Below are 21,735 nucleotides of genomic sequence, written 5' to 3'. Positions count from 1 at the left end.
GGGTCGAGAGGGACGGCCTTAACCGTCTCCACTGGCTCGAAGTTGCCGGCATGACGTTTCGCGTCTGGCACCTCCTTAGAGAGGCTTTCCAGGTCGGTGATGAGGGCCTCGGACTCTGCGAGGGCCTCGGCGTACTCCACGCACTCCACGTCGCATTCGAACGCGTGTTTGTACGTGGGGACGACGGTGATGACCCCGTTGGGGCCCGGCATCTTGAGCTTCAGGTAGGTGTAGTTGGGGACGGCCATGAACTTCGCGTAGTATGGTCTTCCCAGTACCGCGTGGTAGGTTCCTCGGAACCCGACCACCTCGAACGTCAGGGTCTCCCTTCGGAAGTTGGAGGGTGTTCCGAAGCAGACGGGAAGGTCGAGTTGTCCGAGGGGCTGGACGCGCTTCCCGGGAATGATCCCATGGAAGGGCGCAACGCCTGCTCGGACGGAGGACAGATCGACACGCAGGAGCCCGAGGGTCTCGGCGTAGATGATGTTGAGGCTGCTGCCTCCGTCCATGAGGACCTTGGTGAGCCTGACGTCGCCGATGACGGGGTCGACGACGAGCGGGTATTTCCCCGGGCTCGGCACGTGGTCGGGGTGGTCAGCTTGGTCGAAGGTGATGGGCTTGTCGGACCAGTCTAGGTAGACTGGCGCCGCCACCTTCACCGCGCAGACCTCCCGGCGCTCTTGCTTGCGGTGCCGAGCCGAGGCATTCGCCGCTTGCCCACCGTAGATCATGAAGCAGTCGCGGACCTCGGGGAACTCTCCTGCTTGGTGATCTTCCTTCTTGTCGTCGTCATGGGCCCTGCCACCCTCCGCGGGTGGCCCGGCCCTATGGAAGTGGCGCCGAAGCATGACGCACTCCTCAAGGGTGTGCTTGACGGGCCCCTGGTGATAGGGGCACGGCTCCTTGAGCATCTTGTCGAAGAGGTTGGCACCTCCGGGGGGTTTCCGAGGGTTCTTGTACTCGGCGACGGCGACAAGGTCCGCGTCGGCGGCGTCGCGTTTCGCTTGCGATTTCTTCTTGCCTTTCTTCTTGGCGCCGCGCTGAGTCGTCGCCTCAGGAGCATCTTCCGGTGGGCGGCCCTGGGGCTGCTTGTCCTTCCGGAAGATAGCCTCGACCGCTTCCTGGCCGGAGGCGAACTTGGTGGCGATGTCCATCAGCTCGCTCGCCCTGGTGGGGGTCTTGCGACCCAACTTGGTCACCAGGTCGCGGCAGGTGGTGCCGACGAGGAACGCGCCGATGACATTCGAGTCGGTGATGTTGGGCAGCTCGGTGCGCTGCTTCGAGAACCGCCGGATGTAGTCCCGGAGAGACTCTCCCGGCTGCTGCCGGCAGCTTCGGAGGTCCCAGGAATTCCCGGGGCGTACGTACGTGCCCTGGAAATTGCCGGTGAAAGCTTGGACCAGGTCGTCCCAGTTGGAGATCTGCCCCGGAGGCAGGTGCTCCAACCAGGCGCGAGCGGTGTCGGAGAGGAACAGGGGGAGGTTACGGATGATGAGGTTGTCATCGTCCGTTCCACCCAGTTGGCAGGCCAGACGGTAGTCCGCGAGCCACAGTTCCAGTCTCGTCTCCCCCGAGTACTTTGTGATAGCAGTCGGGGGTCGGAACCGGGTCGGGAATGGTGCCCGTCGGATGGCCCGGCTGAAGGCCTGCGGACCGGGTGGTTCGGGCGAGGGACTCCGATCCTCCCCGCTGTCGTAGCGTCCCCCACGCCTGGGGTGGTAGCCTCGGCGCACCCTCTCGTCGAGGTGGGCCCGACGGTCGCGGCGATGGTGCTCGTTGCCGAGGCGGCCCGGGGCCGCAGGCGCGGTGTTGCGCGTGCGCCCGGTGCAGACCGAGGCTTCCCGCATGAATCGGGAAGTCGCGACATGAGGTTCCGAGGGGTACCCCTGCCTTCGGGAGGCAGAGCTCTCGGCCCGTCGGACCGCGACGCCTTCCAGGAGATTCTTGAGCTCCCCCTGGATTCGCCGGCCCTCGGTGGTTGATGGCTCCGGCATTGCGCGGAGAAGCATCGCTGCTGCAGCCAGGTTCTGGCCGACCCCACTAGATGCAGGTGGCGGCCTGACCCTGACGTCGTCGGCGACGCGGTGCTGGAAACCCTGGGGTGGATGACGTATTTCTCCGGCCAGGGGTTGGCCCGCCCATGCCTGCCCGACGTCCCGGCGGATTGGCTCAAGCGCCCCTGCTCCCTCGTCGAGCCTGGCCTGCACCCCGTGGATTTGCTCGAGCTGTGGGTCATGGCCCCCCGCCTGAACGGGGACCACAGCTAGCTCCCGTGGGATGTCAACGCGGGGCACCGGCCTAGGGAGATCACCGTCCTCCGGCATGCCGAGATGATTGCCTTCGGAGGGACCCCCTAGAACGACGTGGAAACATTCGCGGCTTGGGCCGCAGTCCTCGTCGCCAAGGCTGTGGCTACCGTCGGAACAGTCGGAGAGGCAGTAGTCACATGCGGTCATGAAGTCCCGCATGGCACTCGGGTTGCCAAGTCCAAAGAAATCCCAACAGATGCTGGGCTCGTCGTCTTCCTCGGACCCAGAAGGCCCGTAGGTCGAGACGTCCGTCAGCCGGTCCCAGGGCGACCGCATGCGAAACCCCAGAGGGTTTGGACTTGCCTCTACGAGAGCGCCCGCCAAAGCGAGGTCGCTAGGCGGGTTGAGGCTGAATCCAAATGACGTGGGATGGGAATCGGTCGGTACCTCTTGGTCGACGAGCGGCGATAAAGTCACGTCGGAGACTGACTGCACCGTCGTCTCAGGTACGAGGGTGACGTCCAGCAAGCTTTTCGCGAGCGCGCCGGCGTCGTCCGCTTGCTCGGGATTGGCGTGTCGCGGGGAGTCGGCACTCGTCTTCGTCTCAAGCGCGAAGTCGATACCTGGTGCGCCCCCCGTTGGGGTGCCGGCGCTGTCGACTCGCTCGATAGCCGACGAGGCGTTGCCTCCTGCTTGGCCTTGGTTGCCCTGCCTTCCCCTCCGTCGGCGGGGAAGAGGGCGGGATGAGCTCGAAGGTTGTTCTTCCACCACGCGGGGAAGACGTCATCGATTTCGCCGCCGGTGGGCGGGCTGTTGACCGCCGTTGTCGTCGTCGCGCGGCGGTGGAAGGAGTATCATGTCGTAGCTGCCGTCGAGGGACATGAACTCAAGACTCCCGAAACGGAGCACCGTCCCGGGTTGGAGAGGTTGCTGGAGACTGCCCATCTGGAGCTTGACGGGAAGCTGTTTGTCAACACGCAGCAGGCCCCTACCTGGCGCGCCAACTGTCGGTGTTTCGAGACCGGGGGTCCCTAGGTCGACGAGTGAATGTCGCCGCGTGCCCCAGCCCAGATGGGTCGAGCGCGAGGGCGAGCGCGAAGGGGGGAGAGCGAGGCGGCCGGAGACCGGCGTGAGAGAGGTGGGAATCCCGCGGCCTTCGTGTTCGTCCCGCGCCCAGGTCGGGTGCGCTTGCAGTAGGGGGTTACAAGCGTCCACGCGGGAGAGGGAGCGAGCGGCCCCAAGCGAGCGCCTGTCTCGTCCTCGTCCCCGCGCGGCCAACCCTCTCTAAGAGGGCCCTAGTCCTTCCTTTTATACGCGCAAGGAGAGGATCCAGGTGTACAATGGGGGGTGTAGCAGAGTGCTACGTGTCTAGCGGAGGAGAGCTAGCGCCCTAAGTACATGCCGTTGTGGCAGCCGGAGAGATTTTGGCACCCAGCTGGTGTGATGTCGTGGCCGTCGGAGGAGCGATGGAGCCTGGCAGAGGGACAGCTGTCGGAGCAGTTGAGTCCTTGCTGACGTCCTCTTGCTTCCGTAAGGGGGCTGAGAGCCGCCGCCGTCACAGGGTACGCGGGGCGCCATCATTGCCTATCCGGCGGAGCTAGCCAGATGGGACGCCGGTCTCGTTCCCTGCGGCCCGAGTCAGCTCGGGGTAGGGTGATGATGACGCCTCCTGTTGACGTGGCTGGTCTACGCCCTAGGTTGGGCGATGTGGAAGCTCCTCCGAGGCCGAGGTCGAGTCTGTCTTCCGTGGTCGAGGCCGAGTCCGAGCCCTGGGTCGGGCGGAGCGGAGTTCGCCGTCTTCTGGGACTTAGCCCGAGTCCGAGCCCTAGGTCGGGCGGAGCGGAGTTCGCCGTCTTCCGGGACTTAGCCCGAATCCGAGCCCTGGGTCGGGCGGAGCGGAGTTCGCCGTCTTCTAGGGCTGAGCCCAAGTCCGAGCCCTGGGTCGGGCGGAGCGGAGTTCGTCGTCTTCTGGGGCTGAGCCCAAGTCCGAGCCCTGGGTCGGGCGGAGCGGAGTTCGTCGTCTTCTAGGGCTGAGCCCGTGTCCGAGCCCTGGGTCGGGCGGAGCGGAGTTCGCCGTCTTCTGGGGCTGAGCCCGTGTCCGAGCCCTGGGTCGGGCGGAGCTTCCTATGGTGCCTTCGGTAGGGCCCGACTGCCTGTCAGTCTCACTCTGTCAGGTGGCGCCGCAGTCGGAGTGGCGCAGGCGGCGCTGTCCTCCTGCCAGATCGGTCAGTGGAGCGGCGAAGTGACGGCGGTCACTTCGGCTCTACCGGCTGGGGGCGCGCGTCAGGATAAAGGCGTCAGGCCACCTTTGCATTAAATGCTCGATTTGGTTGGTTGGTGCGGCGATTTGGTCAGGGTTACTTCTTAGCGAAGGCAGGGCCTCGGGCGAGCCGGAAATATGTTCGCCGTTGGAGGGGGGCCTCGGGCGAGACGAAAATCCTCCGGGGTCGGCTGCCCTTGTCCGAGGCTAGGCTCGGGCGAGGCGTGATCGAGTCGCTCGAATGGACTGATCCCTGACTTAATCGCACCCATCAGGCCTTTGCAGCTTTATGCTGATGGGGGTTACCAGCTGAGAATTAGGAGCCTTGAGGGTACCCCTAATTATGGTCCCCGACAACTTTGCTCTTGTATTGAATGAAGTGTGATGAATGCTTGGATGGTTGGAGTAGAGTTGGTTGAGGGGTATTTATAGCCCTCAACCACCAAACAACCGTTAGGGAGGGGCTGCTGTCGATGGGCGCACCGGACAGTCTGCCCGGTGCGCCAGCCACGTCACCCAACCGTTAGGGTTCGGGCGCAGTCGACCGTTGGAGCTTTGTCTTCTTGTGGCACCGGACAAGTACTGTTCACTATCCGGTGCACCTCTGGCGACTGCTCTGACTTCTGCGCGCACTGTTCTTCACTGTTCACAGAGTCATCGGCTTTTGTAGTCGACCGTTGCGCGAAGGAGCCGTTGCTCCGCTGGTGTACCGGACAGTCCGGTAGCACACCGGACAGTCCGGTGAATTTTAGCGGAGCACGCCCAGAGAAACCCGAGGGTGACGAGTTTGGAGTTGTACGGTCCTGGTGCACCGGACACTGTCCGGTGCGCCAGATCAGGGCACCCTTGATTCTTTTGCTCCTTTGATTTTGAACCATAACTTTGTTCTTATATTGGTTTGTGTTGAACCTTTATGCACCTGTAGAATATATAATCTAGAGCAAACTAGTTAGTCCAATTATTTGTGTTGGGCATTCAACCACCAAAATTATTTATAGGAAAAGGTTAAACTCTATTTCCCTTTCCCTTAGGTTAATTATGAACATGCTATTATATCTTAACAATCTGCTTGTATTTTATTTATTTGAATTATAAAAAGACTTATATTACATGGTATATATAATATATATGTAATATTAATACCATTTTCCTTCATAGTTCTAAAATATTAGAATTGTGTTTATTTTACCTATGTTCAATCTGATTTGGTTCAAAAATAACACAGTGGTATGTAAAAACATTTCATCTTTGATCATGGTGGATTGAAAGCATTAAGGCCCTTTTTTGATAGGGCTCCTCTATCACCAACTCTAGCTCTAACTATGACTCATCTAGAAAAATAGTTTCTTCCTTATTTGGTTGGAAACATAGCTCCTGCTATTTTCACGGGAGATAGGATAATGAAAAAGAGCCGAAGAAGCCTATTTTTGGGCCTCCAGCTGCACTAGGTTTCTTGCGACGATTCCTTCTTGACCTTCCGACTTCGCTAGGTTTCTCGCAACGGTTCCTTTTATTTTTACAAAGAAGCTAGCAGAGGAGCCCGCCGTTTAGTAGAATGTTTGAAGGAGCTGTTGAGGGAACTTTTGAAGGAGCCCTAATGAAGGGAGCCTAAATATTCTATAAATAGTTAAATAGACGATTTGTTTGTATACTAGTACAATGTCCGTGCGCCGCGACGTCACACAAGAACATATATTCACTTTATCTTAGCCAAAAGGCCTAGAAATTTATGAGTTGAAAAGGAATCTGACCCCCTTTTAATAGCTTTCTCGGTTGCTCACCCTCCTTTAGCTAGCGGAGTGGTACTATGTGAGAGCGCTATGCCGCGTGCGACTTTATGTCGTGTTAGACTTGAGTGGTTTCTTATGGCCCATCAGTGGGATAAGGACCCACTAATAAAGGCTTGAGTGGTTTTCACGGCCTATCTATGGGTAACGGTCCACCGGTAGGGGGAGAGGAATAGACCTACGCGCTTCGTGCGTGACTTAGGACCACTGTCGAAACTGGTGATTTATAGTAGTATATAAGGATGTTGTTTGTTTAGTTATACTAGCATATAACCTGTGCTAACGGTAAGATCCTGATAAGGAGAGAAGTCGACGATGGCGGTGACAATGGCGTGAGGTGAGGGGTTGTCGGTGGTGGCACGAGTGAGGGGAGGGGGCGGCGGAGACAAGGGGGAGGGGGAGGATGGGGTGACACGATTGCAGGGGAGAGATGATCCAAATAATATTATTCATTGAATTTGAATAAGGGAGAAGTCCAACAATCTGAACTATTAGTTTTGATGATGTGTTAAATCTTAATGCAATTTGTCTGATGAATTTAGTGGAGGTTATGGATGTGGGAGTGATTTGGTTGTGTGAGTCTTGCAAAATTTAAACCAGTGCATGTATAGATATATGTATAGATGAGAAAGAGAAATAACTTTACGGAGCCCCTTATGGGTTGTACATGCCCTTTAGCCGCATAGAACAAGGTAAAATATTAATTAAGGGGTGTTTAGTTTTTATGAACTAATTTTTAGTCTATTTATTTATTCTATTTTAGTTTTTAAATTATCAAATATAGAAATTAAATAGAGTAATTTATAGACTAAAATAAAATATAATATAGAGACTAAAAATTAGTCGCTGTAAACCAAAGTACCACTAACCGTACTAAAGTTGAAAACGTCCAAAGGAGGAAAGGTATTTTCCACGTAGACAATTCCAGTACCGCATCTGCCGCCAGTGAGGCACCACCGCCGTTCGCTTCCTCTCCAGCCTCCACTCCGCCAGATCTCATTGCCTCCTAAGTCCTATCGCCCACCCCGATCACCGCGCGGGTATCGGAGCATGGCGTCTGCGGCGGCGGTGGACGCCGGCGACGCGCCGGAGCCCACGGTGCGGAACCTCCTAGACCAGGAGTCCCTCAAGTGGGTCTTCGTCGGCGGCAAGGGCGGCGTAGGCAAGACCACCTGCAGCTCCATCCTTTCCGTCCTCCTCGCGGGGGTCCGCCAGTCCGTGCTAGTCATCTCCACCGACCCCGCGCACAACCTCAGCGATGCCTTCCAGCAGCGGTTCACCAAGTTTCCCACCCTCGTCCGCGGATTCACCAACCTCTACGCCATGGTAAACGCGCGCGCGCGCACACACACACAGAAAGCAAAATTCCTCCATTATATTCTCTTTCTTACGTCTCCAATCCACACTTCTCGCCGGGTCGTCTTCACTTGCCCCACCCAATGAGGTGGTGCTTGTGAGGATTGGATGGGCAGGCTGCGTGTTCTGGCGAATGGTGATTGGATTGGATTGTAGCCTCACCGAATTTTTGTGAGGGGGTTAGCAGGGTTGTCTGAGGAGACAGGCAGTATGCAGAGAGAGAAGTCGCATGTGGCCCATAATTTTCCACGTGTGGAAGTCATAGGAACTTACCTAAGGCCAGGCTATACGAGATGCAAAGTTATCAATTCGGGGTCGGTTTGGGTTTGTGTTTGTACTTTGTGGCATGTTGGTCACAGGATTATTGCTCAGAGATGGGGCCTGCATCTTCGTGAACCATACCAAGTGGTGATTATGCTCTGTGAATGATATGTCTGTGATTTCTGCATTATTTCTTGAGTCGATTATGGAAGTTTAAGAATAGGTAGCAGACCTGTACAAAAGAAGTACCCAATCTTTATTGGTATTTTTTTCTTTATTCTAGGAAGATGTTGATAACATATTAGGTGGTTGCCTTATAGAATACCCATTCCATTGCAATTTCACTTAGAACATGTTCCACTTGGATATTAAAAAAATGTATGACCATTGACTAAGCACGAGATTCAGCATTTGCCTCCTTTTCTTTGTATTTTCATCCATGACAAGCATGGTACTGATATGAACCTATTTAGTCATTTCTTTGTATTCTCACAAATGATATACATAGCAAAACATGTTTCATTTGTTGCCCTATGAGTTCTATTTTTTAAGAGTAATCTGCTATTTCCTTAGTTTGATTATTTGTTTTCGAAAAATGGCTCGGTTCATGTTATTACAGCTGGTATTTTGGCTGAATAATCTCATTCCGTAACTTTATCTGCAGGAAATTGACCCGAAGGTAGAAAATGATGATTTAGCCAATGAAGGAATGGAGGGATTCCTTTCAGAACTGACAAATGCGATTCCAGGAGTAGATGAAGCTATGAGTTTTGCTGAAATGCTAAAGTAAGGTTTTGCTCCGTTCAGTTGTTTGCCATGCTTCCCAATATGGCCAGCTACTTTTGTTACCATCTATTTCATATTTCACTCGCTACCCTTTCTAATTCCCTTGTTCATTGTTCAATGTCTCCAATATGTCAAGAGAGTTAGATTTTGATTACCATTGTTATCCTGAAAATGGTACTTCCTTGCATTTCTTGGCTTTCAGCAACTTTTTGAATATTATATTTTCCTCACTGCAGATTAGTCCAAACAATGGATTACTCTGTTGTAGTTTTTGATACTGCTCCTACAGGGCATACATTGCGGTTGCTTCAGTTCCCAGCAACTTTAGAGAAGGGTCTTGAGAAAATGATGGAGTTGAAAAATAGATTTGGTGGTCTGTTGAATCAGGTATTTTATATACATTTTAATATACTGGAAAACCATTTTTTGGAGAAGTTGCTAGGGTATGTGTCTAATATGTTATTTGCTTCTCTAAATAAAACACTATTGATATCAATTAGGCAATTACTTCAGGGTACTAGGCTGCATCTTCTCTAAATTATAACCAAATAAATGATAGAGATATTTTGTGATATGCTCAACAGAGCCTGAATCGCCAAGCTTATCCCAAAGAAAGTTCTGATGTTCCAGTATTGCAAATACAATCATATTATGAGTTCTCCTTGGACAAAAAGCAAAGCAAAGAAAAATATTGACTTGATGACATATCTTTGTTCATACTGAGGTGATGAGGTCAGATGGTAATATGTACATGGTGAACTTTTGCATGTGCAGATTATACATTGGACCTACCCAGATGGAAACTCACATGTATAGCTAATATAATAATGAATGCATTTGGCAGGCCAGTCGATTGTTTGGTCTTGGCGATGAGCTGAACGAGGATGCAATGCTTGGGAGACTTGAGGGTATGAAGGACGTGATCGAACAAGTGAACAGGCAATTTAAAGATCCAGTAAGACTCCCTACCTTGTATGGAAGCAGAATTGCGTTTTAATCTACTAGTAACAGATCATGCTATGGTACTCGGCGTTAAAAAATGTCACTGGTTAAAGGATATAGCGAGACCACACATGGGAAATTCATGATAGTGAAACTTGGAACTAAAAAAGCATTAGTCCTCTTAAGATTCGAGTTGATTGTGTTTCTTGCTTAAAACCAAAAGTATAGATTGTAGACTTGACTCACACTACATGCTCAACTTACAGTTTGCATAGTTACTTTACAGAGCAGTTTTTAACATCACAACAGATAGCCTCTGCACGTGTCCAATTTAAGTACATGAGCACCGCTGGGTAAACACGAACTGACCAAACATGCTGGATTATCTGATAATTTCTAATCTTCGTTATCTTTACTTTGCATATCTACATTCTTTAGGCACCTAATGTTTATGGTATCCCCTTCTAACTTCCATTTTTATTTTCTTCCTAGGATTTGACAACTTTTGTATGTGTTTGTATCCCGGAATTTCTTTCATTGTATGAAACAGAGAGATTGGTGCAAGAGTTAGCAAAGTTTGAGATTGATTCGCACAACATTATTATTAATCAAGTTATATTTGATGAGGAAGGTTAGTACAAAAATCACCTTCATCAATTTCACTGACCTCAAACTTTCTTGGAAGTTTAAATCTATCACATTCAGTTTAAAATTTTGTTACGGCCTATTCTTCAAGCAAAGAAAATTGTTCTCATGAGCTCTGGTAGTATGGCTGAAAAAAACTCAAGGTTCTTTGTTTCAAATGACAAAATGAAAGGAGAGAGAGATGCATATAGCACTGCAGTGAACTTATGTTACGTAGTCTAACCCTAATTGGCCTCTTGTGCTGGGTTTTAGGCCCGTCACATAATAGTCTAAGGGTCTGTTTGGTTGTGCTGTGGGCCTGTGGTTGTAAAAAAAGCTACTGTGGATTGTGAGCTGTGAAAAAAATTGTTGTGGATGTGAGCTGTTAAAACACTAAAAACCATTTGGTGGAAACCACTAAAAGCCGCTAAAAGTTTTTCCATGTATATTTTCACAGTTCCATCAGAAAGCTGCTAAAAGCATGTATAGAGGTGTTTTCAGTTTTGCACTACGAGAAAGTTGACTTTTAGAAGAACTTACTAGATCCAGCCCTTTGGTTTGGCTTTTGGTTTTTAAGGGTAAAAGCCAAACCAAACACACCCTAACATCCCTCGCAGTCGAAACACTAGTCACAATAGATGTTGGGACTGGAGTGAAACTTTGAGAACACTGAGGAGGGTAGGCCCTTGGTCTGGCAGCAATACTTAGTGATGGAGAGGTTTCCCTGGACGAAGTTATGGAAAGCGACGTCGAGGTGGAGGGCGTGTGCCTCATGGTTGCCGAGGAATTTCTCCTCAATGGCAACCTAGGCCCGGCGAGCAGTGCCACCGCACTCGTGGAGGATGTCTTGCAGCTCGACGGTGATGGTGTCGAGGATCCAGGAGAGGACGACACTCCACCCGGCGCCAAGATGAGACCGTCGAGCGAACAATATCGGTGAGGACATGATCGTCGAGGGTATAGTGCTACAGGGTGAGGAGGATGAGGTCACAACAGCGGGCGTAGGTGGAGGAGGCCAGGTCATGGAGGCTGCGAACCAACGACCGGATGTTTTGGATAGCAGCTGCCTTAGCATGTAGGTTAGTGATGACAACTGTCTCGTATGCCTGGGAACCCTCGAGTTCACCGAACTCGAGGAAGGGGTCGAGGCTGCAGCATCCTCGAGTTGTTGCTCTGCCTTTGGAAGCTGGCGAGCAAGGGCATTAGCAGTGGCACACTCTTGCTCCCAGGCGAGAGCAGTAACCCGCTCATGCGCCCGAACAACGACATACTTAGCATTGGCAATGGTAACTATAAAGGCAAAGTGAGCGGCAACAACGTCGCTGGGTGGCAAAGGGGCGTGGCGCCATCAGACCAGAGAAAAGCGGCAGGATGGCTGCAGCGGGAGGGTGGGGAAAGAAACCACACCCAGGTTGGTCTTGCCCGCGCTTGCGACAGCGGTTGCGTGAGACCTGGCCTCGCCCGCGACTAGGCCCACGCTCGCGTCGGCACCCGCACCAGCACCAGGACCGGGGCGGTGTGCCAACATGAGTGGGAGGGGGAGGGGGAGGTGGAAGAGGGAGGTCCGCGGTCCATGGTGGTGGTAGCAAGCCTAAGATAGGCTCTGATACCATGAAAGAAGAGATGAGGTAGATGAATATTGCACTGCAGTGAAGTTAGGTTACATAATCTAACCCTAATAAAGCCTCTTGTGCAAGGCTCGGCCCAAGCCACATAGCAGTCTAACAGAAAAGGGAAAATTCTGAAAGGCAGCACAAAACATCCTTCAAATAATCTTTTCGTCAATCATAGGAGCAAAAAATGAATGTACTTTAGTTACCTTTACCTTGGATATCGATATATCTCCAGTCGTCTAGTTGTATTAATCTACTCATTATTTTTTCATTCATGCAGTTGTCGAGTCAAAATTGCTAAAAGCACGGATAAAAATGCAACAGAAATACATTGACCAGTTCCATATGTTATATGATGACTTCAACATCACCAAACTTCCCTTGCTTTCAGAAGAGGTAAGTAATTTGCTATACCACTGCATCTCTTGTTCAGGCTTACAATGTTTGTAAGTGCTTTTAGATGCATTTTCCAGGTTTGTGGTGTTCAAGCTCTACAAAACTTTTCCCACCGCTTCCTTACACCATACAAGTCTGCTCGTAAAAGGGGCACCATCGAGGAGCTGGAGGAGAGAATAACTATACTAAAATCTGCATTGCAAGAAGCTGAGGCAGAATTAGATAGGATTAGGAAAGGAAAGCAGTCAGCGTGATCCTTTTCCCCCATAGGTTAAGGTATGTAAAGCCTGGCAGAAGCTACTAAGAAAACAGAGTTAGAGAGACGCTCAAATGTCATTACACTCTTGTTGATTTCACTACCATGTTTCCTCATCGAAATGTTTAGATTTGTCATAGCTATCGGAAGAGAAGTGTTTGATTCACACGAGATATATATAGGTCCATTCTTTTTACCGCACCGGTAATCCAGGTGTCTTGACTCTGAAGATCGGTTCCAGAATCCATTACCCCTGGTACTGTTTAGTCAAGGATGGATTTTTGGGAAAAACTATGGATTCGGTCGGTGTAAGGGCTAGTTTGGAAACTGAAATCCTCTTCAATCCTGAAGGCGATTGGGAAGAAAATTAGTTCATTTCTATTTCAATCATCTTCAATCCGGAAGGGGATTTGAGGTTTCCAAAGTAACCCTAAGGGCTGATTTGGTGACCGGGGATCCCGAGGGGAAGAAATACTCTTGCTATTCAAAATTGAATTGTAAGGGGATTTCTCCTCCATGGATCCCCTAGGGATTCCTAATCACCAAATCAGCCCTAAGTTTGTTATTTCCCTTTTGAGTCTCGAGGAATACTACAGTTTCACGCCTATCGTTGGATCCCGTCCTGTGTGTTCTGTCAGAATTGGCATTCCAAACGGTAAGCTTTTCATCCTTGATATTTATCGATATGCTTTTGGAATCCAGCTGTGGGAGAAAGCTATCTTTGATTCAAGGGCCAAAGTGTTTTTAGGATGGATAAAATTAATATTTTAAAATAGATATGTATAGAATTGGATGCTAAATTTTAGTTATGTTGTAAAACACTATGAAAAATAAGAATATTTTTTGTATTTTGTTTTGCAAATATTTGTCCTCTACAATGAAAAAGGTAAAAAAAACATCTGAATCCTTATTAGAATCTAAATTTTATATCTATCATTTAAGAAGATATAGAACAAATTTGAATTTTACTTTTTATTATCTCTACTACTTATTAAGTCTCGTAGCCTGCTTTTTTTTGGGGTCTGCCTTCCGACGATCTAGAACGTCCGTGCGCACCTCTCTCTCTGTTGTGTGTTGTCGATCCCCGCGAGCCCGCCCGCCCTCCCTCACCCCCACGAGATGGTCGGTAGATCCGCCCTCGCCTTGCCTCCGCGCAACAATCGTGCGCCCACTCCTCATCGCAATCGCCTCGCTCCCTCAACCGCGCGTTCCCCTCTCCCACACCCGCCTCGTTCGCCTCTACCGCGCCATCAACGCGCCTCCCCCGCCGCACACCCCGTCCTCCCCATGCCGAATCGTGATGGTTATGCTCCCCACCCACGCGCCACGTGCCTCCTCCTTCCCCGCCGCTCCCACCCGAGATGGTTAGCTCCCCTCCTCCTTCTGGTCCCTTCCCCTGCCTCACTGCCAGCCAGCGATGGAGCAAGGCCAGGGGATTCGCCGGATTCACCGAGCGGGCTCTGGTGGCGGCCGGCGCTGCCGTCGTGTCCGCCATTCTTGTCAACCCCCTTGACGTCGCCAAGGTACGCCGGTGACCCTGTCGTTGCCTCTTTCGCTTCCTCTCAACTGCCGCCCCTCAACCCTCGACACTTGCTCACAACTGTCGCCATTGCCCGCTCGCCATGGCGCTAAAATAAACCCCCTCTGCGGCCGCCCCGTATCCTCTCGCTGCGGCCGCGGGCTGGGGAGCACCGGCCTTGGCATCGTCATAGCCGCGGGAGTCTTCGGCGCCGCCGCCTCGTTGCTCCTCGCCTACTTCTTCTGGCAGTGCACCGGGAAGGGCAAAGGAGGCCGCCGTCGCCACAGGCGCGGCACCAGCGAGTCGGGCGGTGGGGAAGACGGGAGCTGGTGGACCGAGAGGCTGCGGGCGGCGCACAACCGCCTGGTCCCGGTCTCGCTGTTCTAGAAGCCCATCGTGAAGGTCAAGCTCGCTGACCTGATGGCCGCCACCCATGACTTCAGCACTAGCCACATCGTGGTCGCCGGGAGCTCGCGGGCGGGGACAGCTTACCGAGCCGTGCTACGGGACGGGTCTGCGCTGACGGTCAAGCGCCTGCACTCGTGCCCACTTTCGGAGAAGGCGTTCAGGGCAGAGATGGGTCGTATGGGGCAGCTGCGGCATCCTAACATCGTGCCACTGCTGGGCTTCTGTGTTGTCGAGGACGAGAGGCTGCTGGTGTATAAGCATATGGAGAGTGGGGCTCTTTCATCGGTGATGAAGAAGCCAGGGGAAGCGCCGCTGGATTGGGCAACGCGACTTAGGACCCCCGTGGGGGCAGCAAGGGGGCTTGCGTGGCTGCACCATTGGTTCCAGGTTCCGCAGATTCACCAGAATTTGAGCTCGAGTGCAGTGCTTCTCGACGAGGATTATGATGCTCGGATCACGGATGTTGGGCTCACAAGGTTGGTCCGGATGGCGCCTGGCGAGGGTGGTGATACCAGTCCTTTCCTGAACGGGGACTTTGGGGAGTTTGGCTATGTTGCTCCAGAGTATGCTAGCAATCCAGTTGGTACGATGAAAGGCGATGCGTATGCATTTGGGGTGATATTGTTTGAGCTTGTTAGCGGGCAGGAGGCTGCTGCTGTGGTTACTGACGTGACGGGTGAAGGATTCAAGGGGACATTGGTGGACTGGGTTAACCAGCTCAAGGCTTCTGGTCGAATCAGTGATGCTATTGATAAACCATTGCGTGGAAAGGGCCATGAGGCAGAGATTCAGGAGTTCTTGAAGATAGCTTTTGCTTGCACCCAGCCCCGTGTGACGGAGAGGCATTCAATGTATCGGGTTTTCCACGCTCTGAAGAGCATCGGAGAGGGCTGCGATGTCACGGAGCAGTTTGATGAGTTCCCATTGGCCTATAACAAGGATGATTCAGACGCTATTTAGCTGATGATGCTGATTGCCAATTCGATTGTGGAAATGTTTGGTCAGGCTTATTGATGATATATATATTTAGCCTTGCTATGGACAGACCGGAAGCATAAATGAGTGATAAGAGAACAATATCGAGGCACCAAATCTAGCGCCGGATGCCGGGTGGTCAATTACATCGTTGCATCGACAGGGGATGTGATAACCATGTAAGCTGTAATATCAGTTTACAATTCTGTATGTTGTTTTAAAGTTACTGTTAGTGCCTGTAGTATCTGTGTGGAACTGCAATTCTTGATGGCCAAAATCCTGGTGTCACCTTTCGAAGTTCCTTCTTGGAACAACCAGCTTGCTGTTCAGTCATTGGATTGGCACTCAATGTTTCATTACCTTCTTGGAAACTTATAGGAGGGTCCTGGGTAGTTAAAAATGTTCTAATGTCTCTTTAGCTTATACTCTTCTTCATAAGAGGCATATTTATGGGCTTTGAATATGTAGCTAGAAATGTTCTGTTTAAATGCTTAAGCTTTCAAAGGGTATGCTATACACATCTGGGCCTTGGAACATCTCCTGGTCTTTGCTCTATATTCTAAAAGCTTTCTATTTGGAAGCATCAGCTATAGGGGAATGGAACTTTCAACATCACCTTTCTGTACTATAGTTCTTTCAGCTGTTTTTCTAAGCTGGTGGTATACCGGTGGAGTCTTATGTAGCCGTCTGTCTTGGTTTGAGAGCAATGCCGCTTGCCAAGGAATCTGAGTTTTTTGGGCTAGAAAATTTTGTAGCGTTTTTTGCTTGTTTTTTCTCCGCCTGTGTGGTTTCGATTTTGCTGCAATTATGCAGAGAGATCTCGCGTCGAGTCCTCTGGTTGCTTGGGTTTTAGCATGGATTCCAGTTTTTGTTTTGCTAGGCATGAATTGCGGTAGCTTACATCCGATAGATTTTTGGTTATAGTGCAATGCTTAATTCACTTTGCTGTGTATCTGATTGTGACTATTTTTTTGGTGCCCCTGATTTGCAGAAGTAATATTGCTCGAAAATGTAGAGCTGACTCTTGAAGCCTTTGACTACATGCAGCTGCCATTCACGCTGAAAGGTGGTATCAATTTTTTAATCCGACTGCATTGATTATCCTCTTTGTTAACCATTGCATGGTTGTAAACTTTTACTTTTGTTCTACTGCTTTACAGGACAAATTAGGAAGCTAAGCATCTAGATAGGAGAATTTGATTGGTTCGTGTCAATATTTAATTTCTTAGCTCACTCTGTTCATGCCTTTGTGGTTCATGGACAACTGCTGCTACGTGCTCCCTTCCCCGACAGCGCATTCTAACACGGCATGATACACCAGCAACTGGAATGTTGTCAACATCAGCGGCAACGACGACAACGCCACATCGAGAAACAACAACTGTGGGCCAGGGAGCACAATCCCGTGGTGCGGTGACTTGCCCACGTTTGCCATGCTGCCTTGATGCATGGCACATCAACAAGAAGAGCACCAGTTTGGAAGGCTAATTCCGAAGGAATTGAGGTAGCAAATTCAGGCATTGTTGTCGAGCAGAGATGTATATGATATATTGCAATATATTAATACATTTAAGGATAATGGACTAGATTGCATGATGCTATTGTAGGAGGCTTCTTTGTAGAAGGTGACTGGTTAAGAACCTTCACAATTTTTAAAGCTTCATACTTTGTACATCATTGTATATCAGAACACTAGATTTCTTTGAGCTATTGGTTAACAAAATAATTGAACTTAGTTATTCATGTTGTTTTCACTATTTTTCTTGTTAATTTTTGGAGTGGATTGTTCTTCTTTCTCTTTGTCTTTGCAGATGTGCAGAGGGAGATGAAGAATGTGGAGAAAGACATCAGGGTAGCTACCAAGCGCAATGACATGTTATCTGCAAAGGTACGGTCGGTCTGATCTTGTTTTCTATATAAGTGTTCCTCTCTTGTAGCATGGATTGCTGGGATTCTGACAGTAGCACAGTTAGTCAAGGTGAATCTTGGAGTAATGTAGATACAAATCAAAGTTATCTCCTGGCGCTAAATAAGGTTTTAGAATTGATGTTCATCTTCTTGTCTAATGTGGATTGGGTGCTATTACATGAGCAAAAGAAAACCTTAAAGGTTGTCTTAGTGTATAAATAATAAACATGGCAGGAGCAGAACCAAAAGAAAAAACAATATCATAACCTTTGCACACCTCACTACAAATTTAATATGCTGATGTCATACATATGATGTACTATTACTTTTGATATAAACTTCATACCTGGTAATCGAATATAATATGTGAATGTGTGTTGGGTCACACATTAATTATTTTTCTAGAAAAATGTAAAGTTTGAAGATTATTTTAGTTGGTTTGCAAATTCTTCAGCTCCTGCGTTTGACTATTGTCATCTCAATTTATTTTAGTCGACATTTGTTTACTGGAGACTAGAGTTCAGTTTTACTTCCATTGGATCAATTGTTGTGCGAATCATGAATAAACTTATTAATTGGAGTAATTGGTTTTGTCTGAACTTCCTACTTCCAAGAATGCTCGGGTATTTGAGATTGACATTGGATCCGTTGAGGATGCCCAAACAGGCATTCTCATGTTTCTGGCACAAACAGAGAAAGATATTTTAGCCACCAAAACTTATTGCCACTAATAATAATTCATCGCAAGAATACAGTAAAAAACTTCTTATTTATAGTTCTTCATTAGTAATGGTCTTACCACAAATATGGAGTTTCTACATTATTAAATAGGATTCTTGTGTCAGCATCCACTTTAAAAGGAGGGTACATCATCAAATTGATCATAATCTTATTCATCATTAATATCCTCGACTCTGATAATATTTTTTTCTGGGCAAAATAATGTAGCTCATCATCTTGTTTCTTGTCACTTTTTGGGTTTAAAAGTTAATATGTCTGTAGAATTCCCAAGTCACATCCTTCGTGAGGACAAAAGGTTCGTCTCTATATCCAATATTTTTGAGGTCCATGGTTATTGGTTGTCAATTTGTCATACCGTATTCAGGGTCCAGTATAATGCCTCCACCTGCCAATTTCACCCATTGCCAATGAAACAGATGAACCTTTAAATATACTAATGAACCTTTAAATATACTAACTCATAGTCGACTGTTAGCCTCTCACCAATAGAAGCCATGTCTGCACGCAGAGCTGATGCTGCTCGGAGTCATCTCGCTGCTGCTCAGCCAGACGACACTCTTCATATCGGAGATCTGCGTGCCGTCCTCGCTCTTCACCAGCCGCTTCTACATCTGCTCTGAGAGCGACTACCAGGACCTGCTGCGCAACACGGACGCCAACCAGACGGCGCTCGACAAGAACATGTTCGGTGGCCAGCGGCTGCACGTCTGTGGCGAGGTATTGTTAACCCAGATGTCCTGCTCCCAGCCTATTAAGGTCAATGGAACTGGGAGTGGAGTAGACTGTTCACTCATCGCTTGGGTTGGAACCTAATCTGTCACTTGTAGGGCCATGAACCTTTTGTTTCGTACGAGGGCCTTGAGCAGCTGCACCGGTTTCTCTTCATCCTTGGTATCACTCATGTGTTGTACAATTTTGTAACAGTGGTTCTGTCCATGATCAAGGTTCGTGCTCACTGCCTGATTGCGGCTCTGACATTTTTCCCTCTTATTTTCTTCTGAGTTTATTATGGTATACTAGAAAAGGAAGCGCCCTATCGGGCGCTAGACAGCTCACGCAAGTAGGGAAACAAATTAAACTATATATCATAGTGTATAAGATAAATATTTTGATGCGGACACAAAATCAGAAAGTCCAGAAGTACCTTAAGATTAGTACTAACAACAATCATTTGTTTGGCAACAGCTCGTGGCCTGAACAAATTATCGTTACAAATAATCACATATAACAATCATTTGTTTGGCAACAGCCTGTGACCTGAACAAATACTAATAACAATGTCGCACAAGGTGTAAACTGAGTACCTAATAATAAAAAGGAGTACTGAAATAAAAATACAGTGGCACTGGAAAAGATATGTTACAAGGATATCAACTGGTATCCAGTAAAGGTATCAGCAAATGCAGCAACACAAGATGAGACCGGTCCTGGTTACTGACTCTATATTTAAAATCTAAAATAGGATTGGTTGATGTATTTTTTGCTTCCGCCTGTCCAAACAGGCCATAAATCTTTCGCTCAGCATTTGTCCATTTGCCAACTCTACTGCAAGCCCCATTTCCAAATTGCTGGGACGCTTCACAAGGGGGGAACACCTCTACCAGTATTGAGTCTTCAAATTCCAACCCAGCCTTGCCATACAACATTCAATGAACTAAAAAAACATATCCCATTCAGTTTGGCATCAATCTCAACACGGGAGTTCTCCAAAATGAGTATACTACATCCCTGTCGCTGATCATTCAGAGAAATTCGTTCCAAAGGGGATTCAGCACCACGCTGCAAGAATTTCATCAAACAGTAAGTCATAGCCAAGGCTAAGCACTGAGCCACACTCCTGGATATTCTCAGCTCTAACCACATTGCAAAAGCCTCCCAATATGACAAATCAAATACTTGCAGGTTCATCACTGTAATTGTAACATAAAGATCTGGCTTTTCTTTCTAAGAAAAAAATATATATACATATACAGCCACATTTCTTCCATGGTTTCGGCTCAACAGCATAAACATATTTCCTACCAGGACACCTTAAACAAACGCAACAGGATACAGCTGCCAGCTAAACATGACACTGTGACTCTTCATAGAATGTTCGCCTGCCTACAGTACGAGCAGGAGAAACAAAAAAAATGACAGCTTCAGCCACGCTGTTTCTTTGAGCTAGATAAATCATCATCGTAGTGACCGCCATCTTCCACCCCATCTTTCTCGCCCTTCTGCACGGTGAGCTTGACGGTGACGCGGAGGCCCTTCCAGTCCTTGGCGGTCTCCTTGGGCCTTGGCGATGTCCTCACCAATCTTCTTCGGGGAGAGACCGAGCGGGCCGATCTTGGGAGCCAGCGACGACGCCGCGCCGACCTCGCCTCCCGTCACGCGGACGAAGACCTCCACCACCTGAGAGGGGTCCAATTTGGGCGGCATGGCTGCTGCGGCGGGTGAGGGTTAGCTCGGAAGGGAGAGGAACGCGGAACAGATAACTCTATTGAAGAAAAGTTTCTGGTCCAGGAGCGGACGAGCGCCGCCACGCGTCACGAGACGGATGGCGCGGAGGCCGCCGAGTGCGGACGGGCGCCCAAAAGGGGTGGAGTTTTAATAACTTAGATTAGATAGGCTGAGCCTACCAACCTTGCTTTGGGTTAGACAGATCCAGTTAACCGTTGGGCCAACCGGTGGAGATCAATTCAACACATAGCCGTAGAGGCTTTGACTGGAGAGCAGCCGACAGAGCTATGAAAAGCTAAAGTGTACCACAGGTCCGCTAGAGATAACCAGGATTTCCAAGTTTTTAGTGTCATGACCCGATCATGACATGATCTTAAACATCATCATCATGGATATCATATAAATATGAAATTCAATTTAGAAACTAAGATACGGAGAAACTGAATAATCCTGGGCACTGGATGTTTTGGCGGCTCGACGTTCCTCTGGAACCTTAACACAGGCTTACAGATGTAAGTTTATGCTCTAGCGGATCATCCGGTGTGATCGAGAGTTCGTCCGTCAATACATGCTATGCACAGGTCAAGGAGCCACTTGTAGAGCTTTCTAGCCCCCCAAGTTATCCCAGCTGTCCAACTCACAGAAGTAATGCAGGCACCAGAACATGCCCTCCCACTCATTCTCTCGCTCTCAGGTTCTCTCTCTACTTCATCACTCTCCCTGTATATACTCTCTCGACCAAGATAAGCATGGTTTTGTTCTTCACTGTGGTTTTCAATTTGATACAATGAGTAGATTTAGTCCCCGCCAAGGCATTAAGGGAGGGTTGGCAAAAGTCTTCACTGAGTATCTTTGCTACAGCCATCTCATTCAGGAGGTCTCCATTTAGCTCCTTATCCAAGTCATTAAGAATAAGAACCACAACCTTCATTTGAGGTTTGTTTCTCTTGATACAGACCTCTGCATGGCGTTGCTCAAACTTCTCCCCACAATGGAAATAGAGATTGTTGGCCTTAAAATACTCTCTGGATTGCTCGTCCCTCCACAAGTTACCATACAGTTTTTTTTATCATGTCTGAATTGTGGCGGTTCTGGTGTGGCAGGATTTCTGTGTTATTTGAGTTTGCTTCTGTCTAAGACTCTTTGTTGGATTTTAGCAACGACAAATGCTCTGTCCACTGTACAAGGCACTTCAGGTTCGGCTGTTGC

The 21,735-nt window shown here is 49.1% G+C and overlaps 2 protein-coding genes and 1 pseudogene across 6 annotated transcripts; 2 read left to right on the top strand and 1 right to left on the bottom strand.

The window, feature by feature from the left end:
* The first annotated feature begins 7,234 nt into the window (after positions 1-7,234).
* LOC100191268 (P-loop containing nucleoside triphosphate hydrolase superfamily protein) lies at positions 7,235-12,725 on the top strand. The gene is made up of 7 exons (NM_001136702.1): positions 7,235-7,622; positions 8,578-8,699; positions 8,936-9,086; positions 9,544-9,654; positions 10,134-10,272; positions 12,159-12,274; positions 12,352-12,725. Exons 1-7 carry the CDS (start codon positions 7,347-7,349, stop codon positions 12,526-12,528), a joined length of 1,092 nt encoding a protein of 363 aa, NP_001130174.1. The 5' UTR covers positions 7,235-7,346; the 3' UTR covers positions 12,529-12,725.
* Positions 12,726-13,640: 915 nt separating this feature from the next.
* Positions 13,641-19,034, top strand: LOC103643796 (uncharacterized). Of its 5 annotated transcripts, none has more exons than XM_035961053.1 (7): positions 13,648-15,611; positions 16,424-16,498; positions 16,593-16,635; positions 16,754-16,936; positions 17,244-17,320; positions 18,590-18,798; positions 18,909-19,024. In XM_035961053.1, exon 1 carries the CDS (start codon positions 14,470-14,472, stop codon positions 15,415-15,417), a length of 948 nt encoding a protein of 315 aa, XP_035816946.1. In that variant the 5' UTR covers positions 13,648-14,469; the 3' UTR covers positions 15,418-15,611; positions 16,424-16,498; positions 16,593-16,635; positions 16,754-16,936; positions 17,244-17,320; positions 18,590-18,798; positions 18,909-19,024. The 5 variants fall into 5 exon arrangements, with proteins under 5 accessions (XP_035816943.1, XP_035816946.1, XP_035816945.1 ...); XM_035961052.1 differs by having other exon boundaries at positions 16,726-16,936; XM_035961051.1 differs by lacking the exon at positions 16,593-16,635 and having other exon boundaries at positions 16,726-16,936.
* A 535-nt stretch (positions 19,035-19,569) lies between these two features.
* Positions 19,570-21,020, bottom strand: LOC118472978 (60S ribosomal protein L12-2-like; annotated as a pseudogene).
* Between the last annotated feature and the right edge of the window lie 715 nt (positions 21,021-21,735).

The sequence above is a fragment of the Zea mays genome, chromosome 7 (assembly GCF_902167145.1).
Source record: "Zea mays cultivar B73 chromosome 7, Zm-B73-REFERENCE-NAM-5.0, whole genome shotgun sequence".
NCBI classification, from domain to species: Eukaryota; Viridiplantae; Streptophyta; class Magnoliopsida; order Poales; family Poaceae; genus Zea; species Zea mays.
This window is presented reverse-complemented; position numbering and strand designations above follow the sequence as displayed.

Excerpts from the sequence above, each read along its gene's own strand:
- LOC103643796 (XM_035961050.1), top strand. The coding sequence starts at position 14,470 with ATGGCCGCCACCCATGACTTCAGCACTAGCCACATCGTGGTCGCCGGG.
- LOC100191268 (NM_001136702.1), top strand. The coding sequence starts at position 7,347 with ATGGCGTCTGCGGCGGCGGTGGACGCCGGCGACGCGCCGGAGCCCACG. Across the intron at positions 8,700-8,935 it reads AGTTTTGCTGAAATGCTAAA|ATTAGTCCAAACAATGGATT; the intron begins GTAAGGTTTTGC and ends TCCTCACTGCAG. Across the intron at positions 9,087-9,543 it reads TTGGTGGTCTGTTGAATCAG|GCCAGTCGATTGTTTGGTCT; the intron begins GTATTTTATATA and ends TGCATTTGGCAG.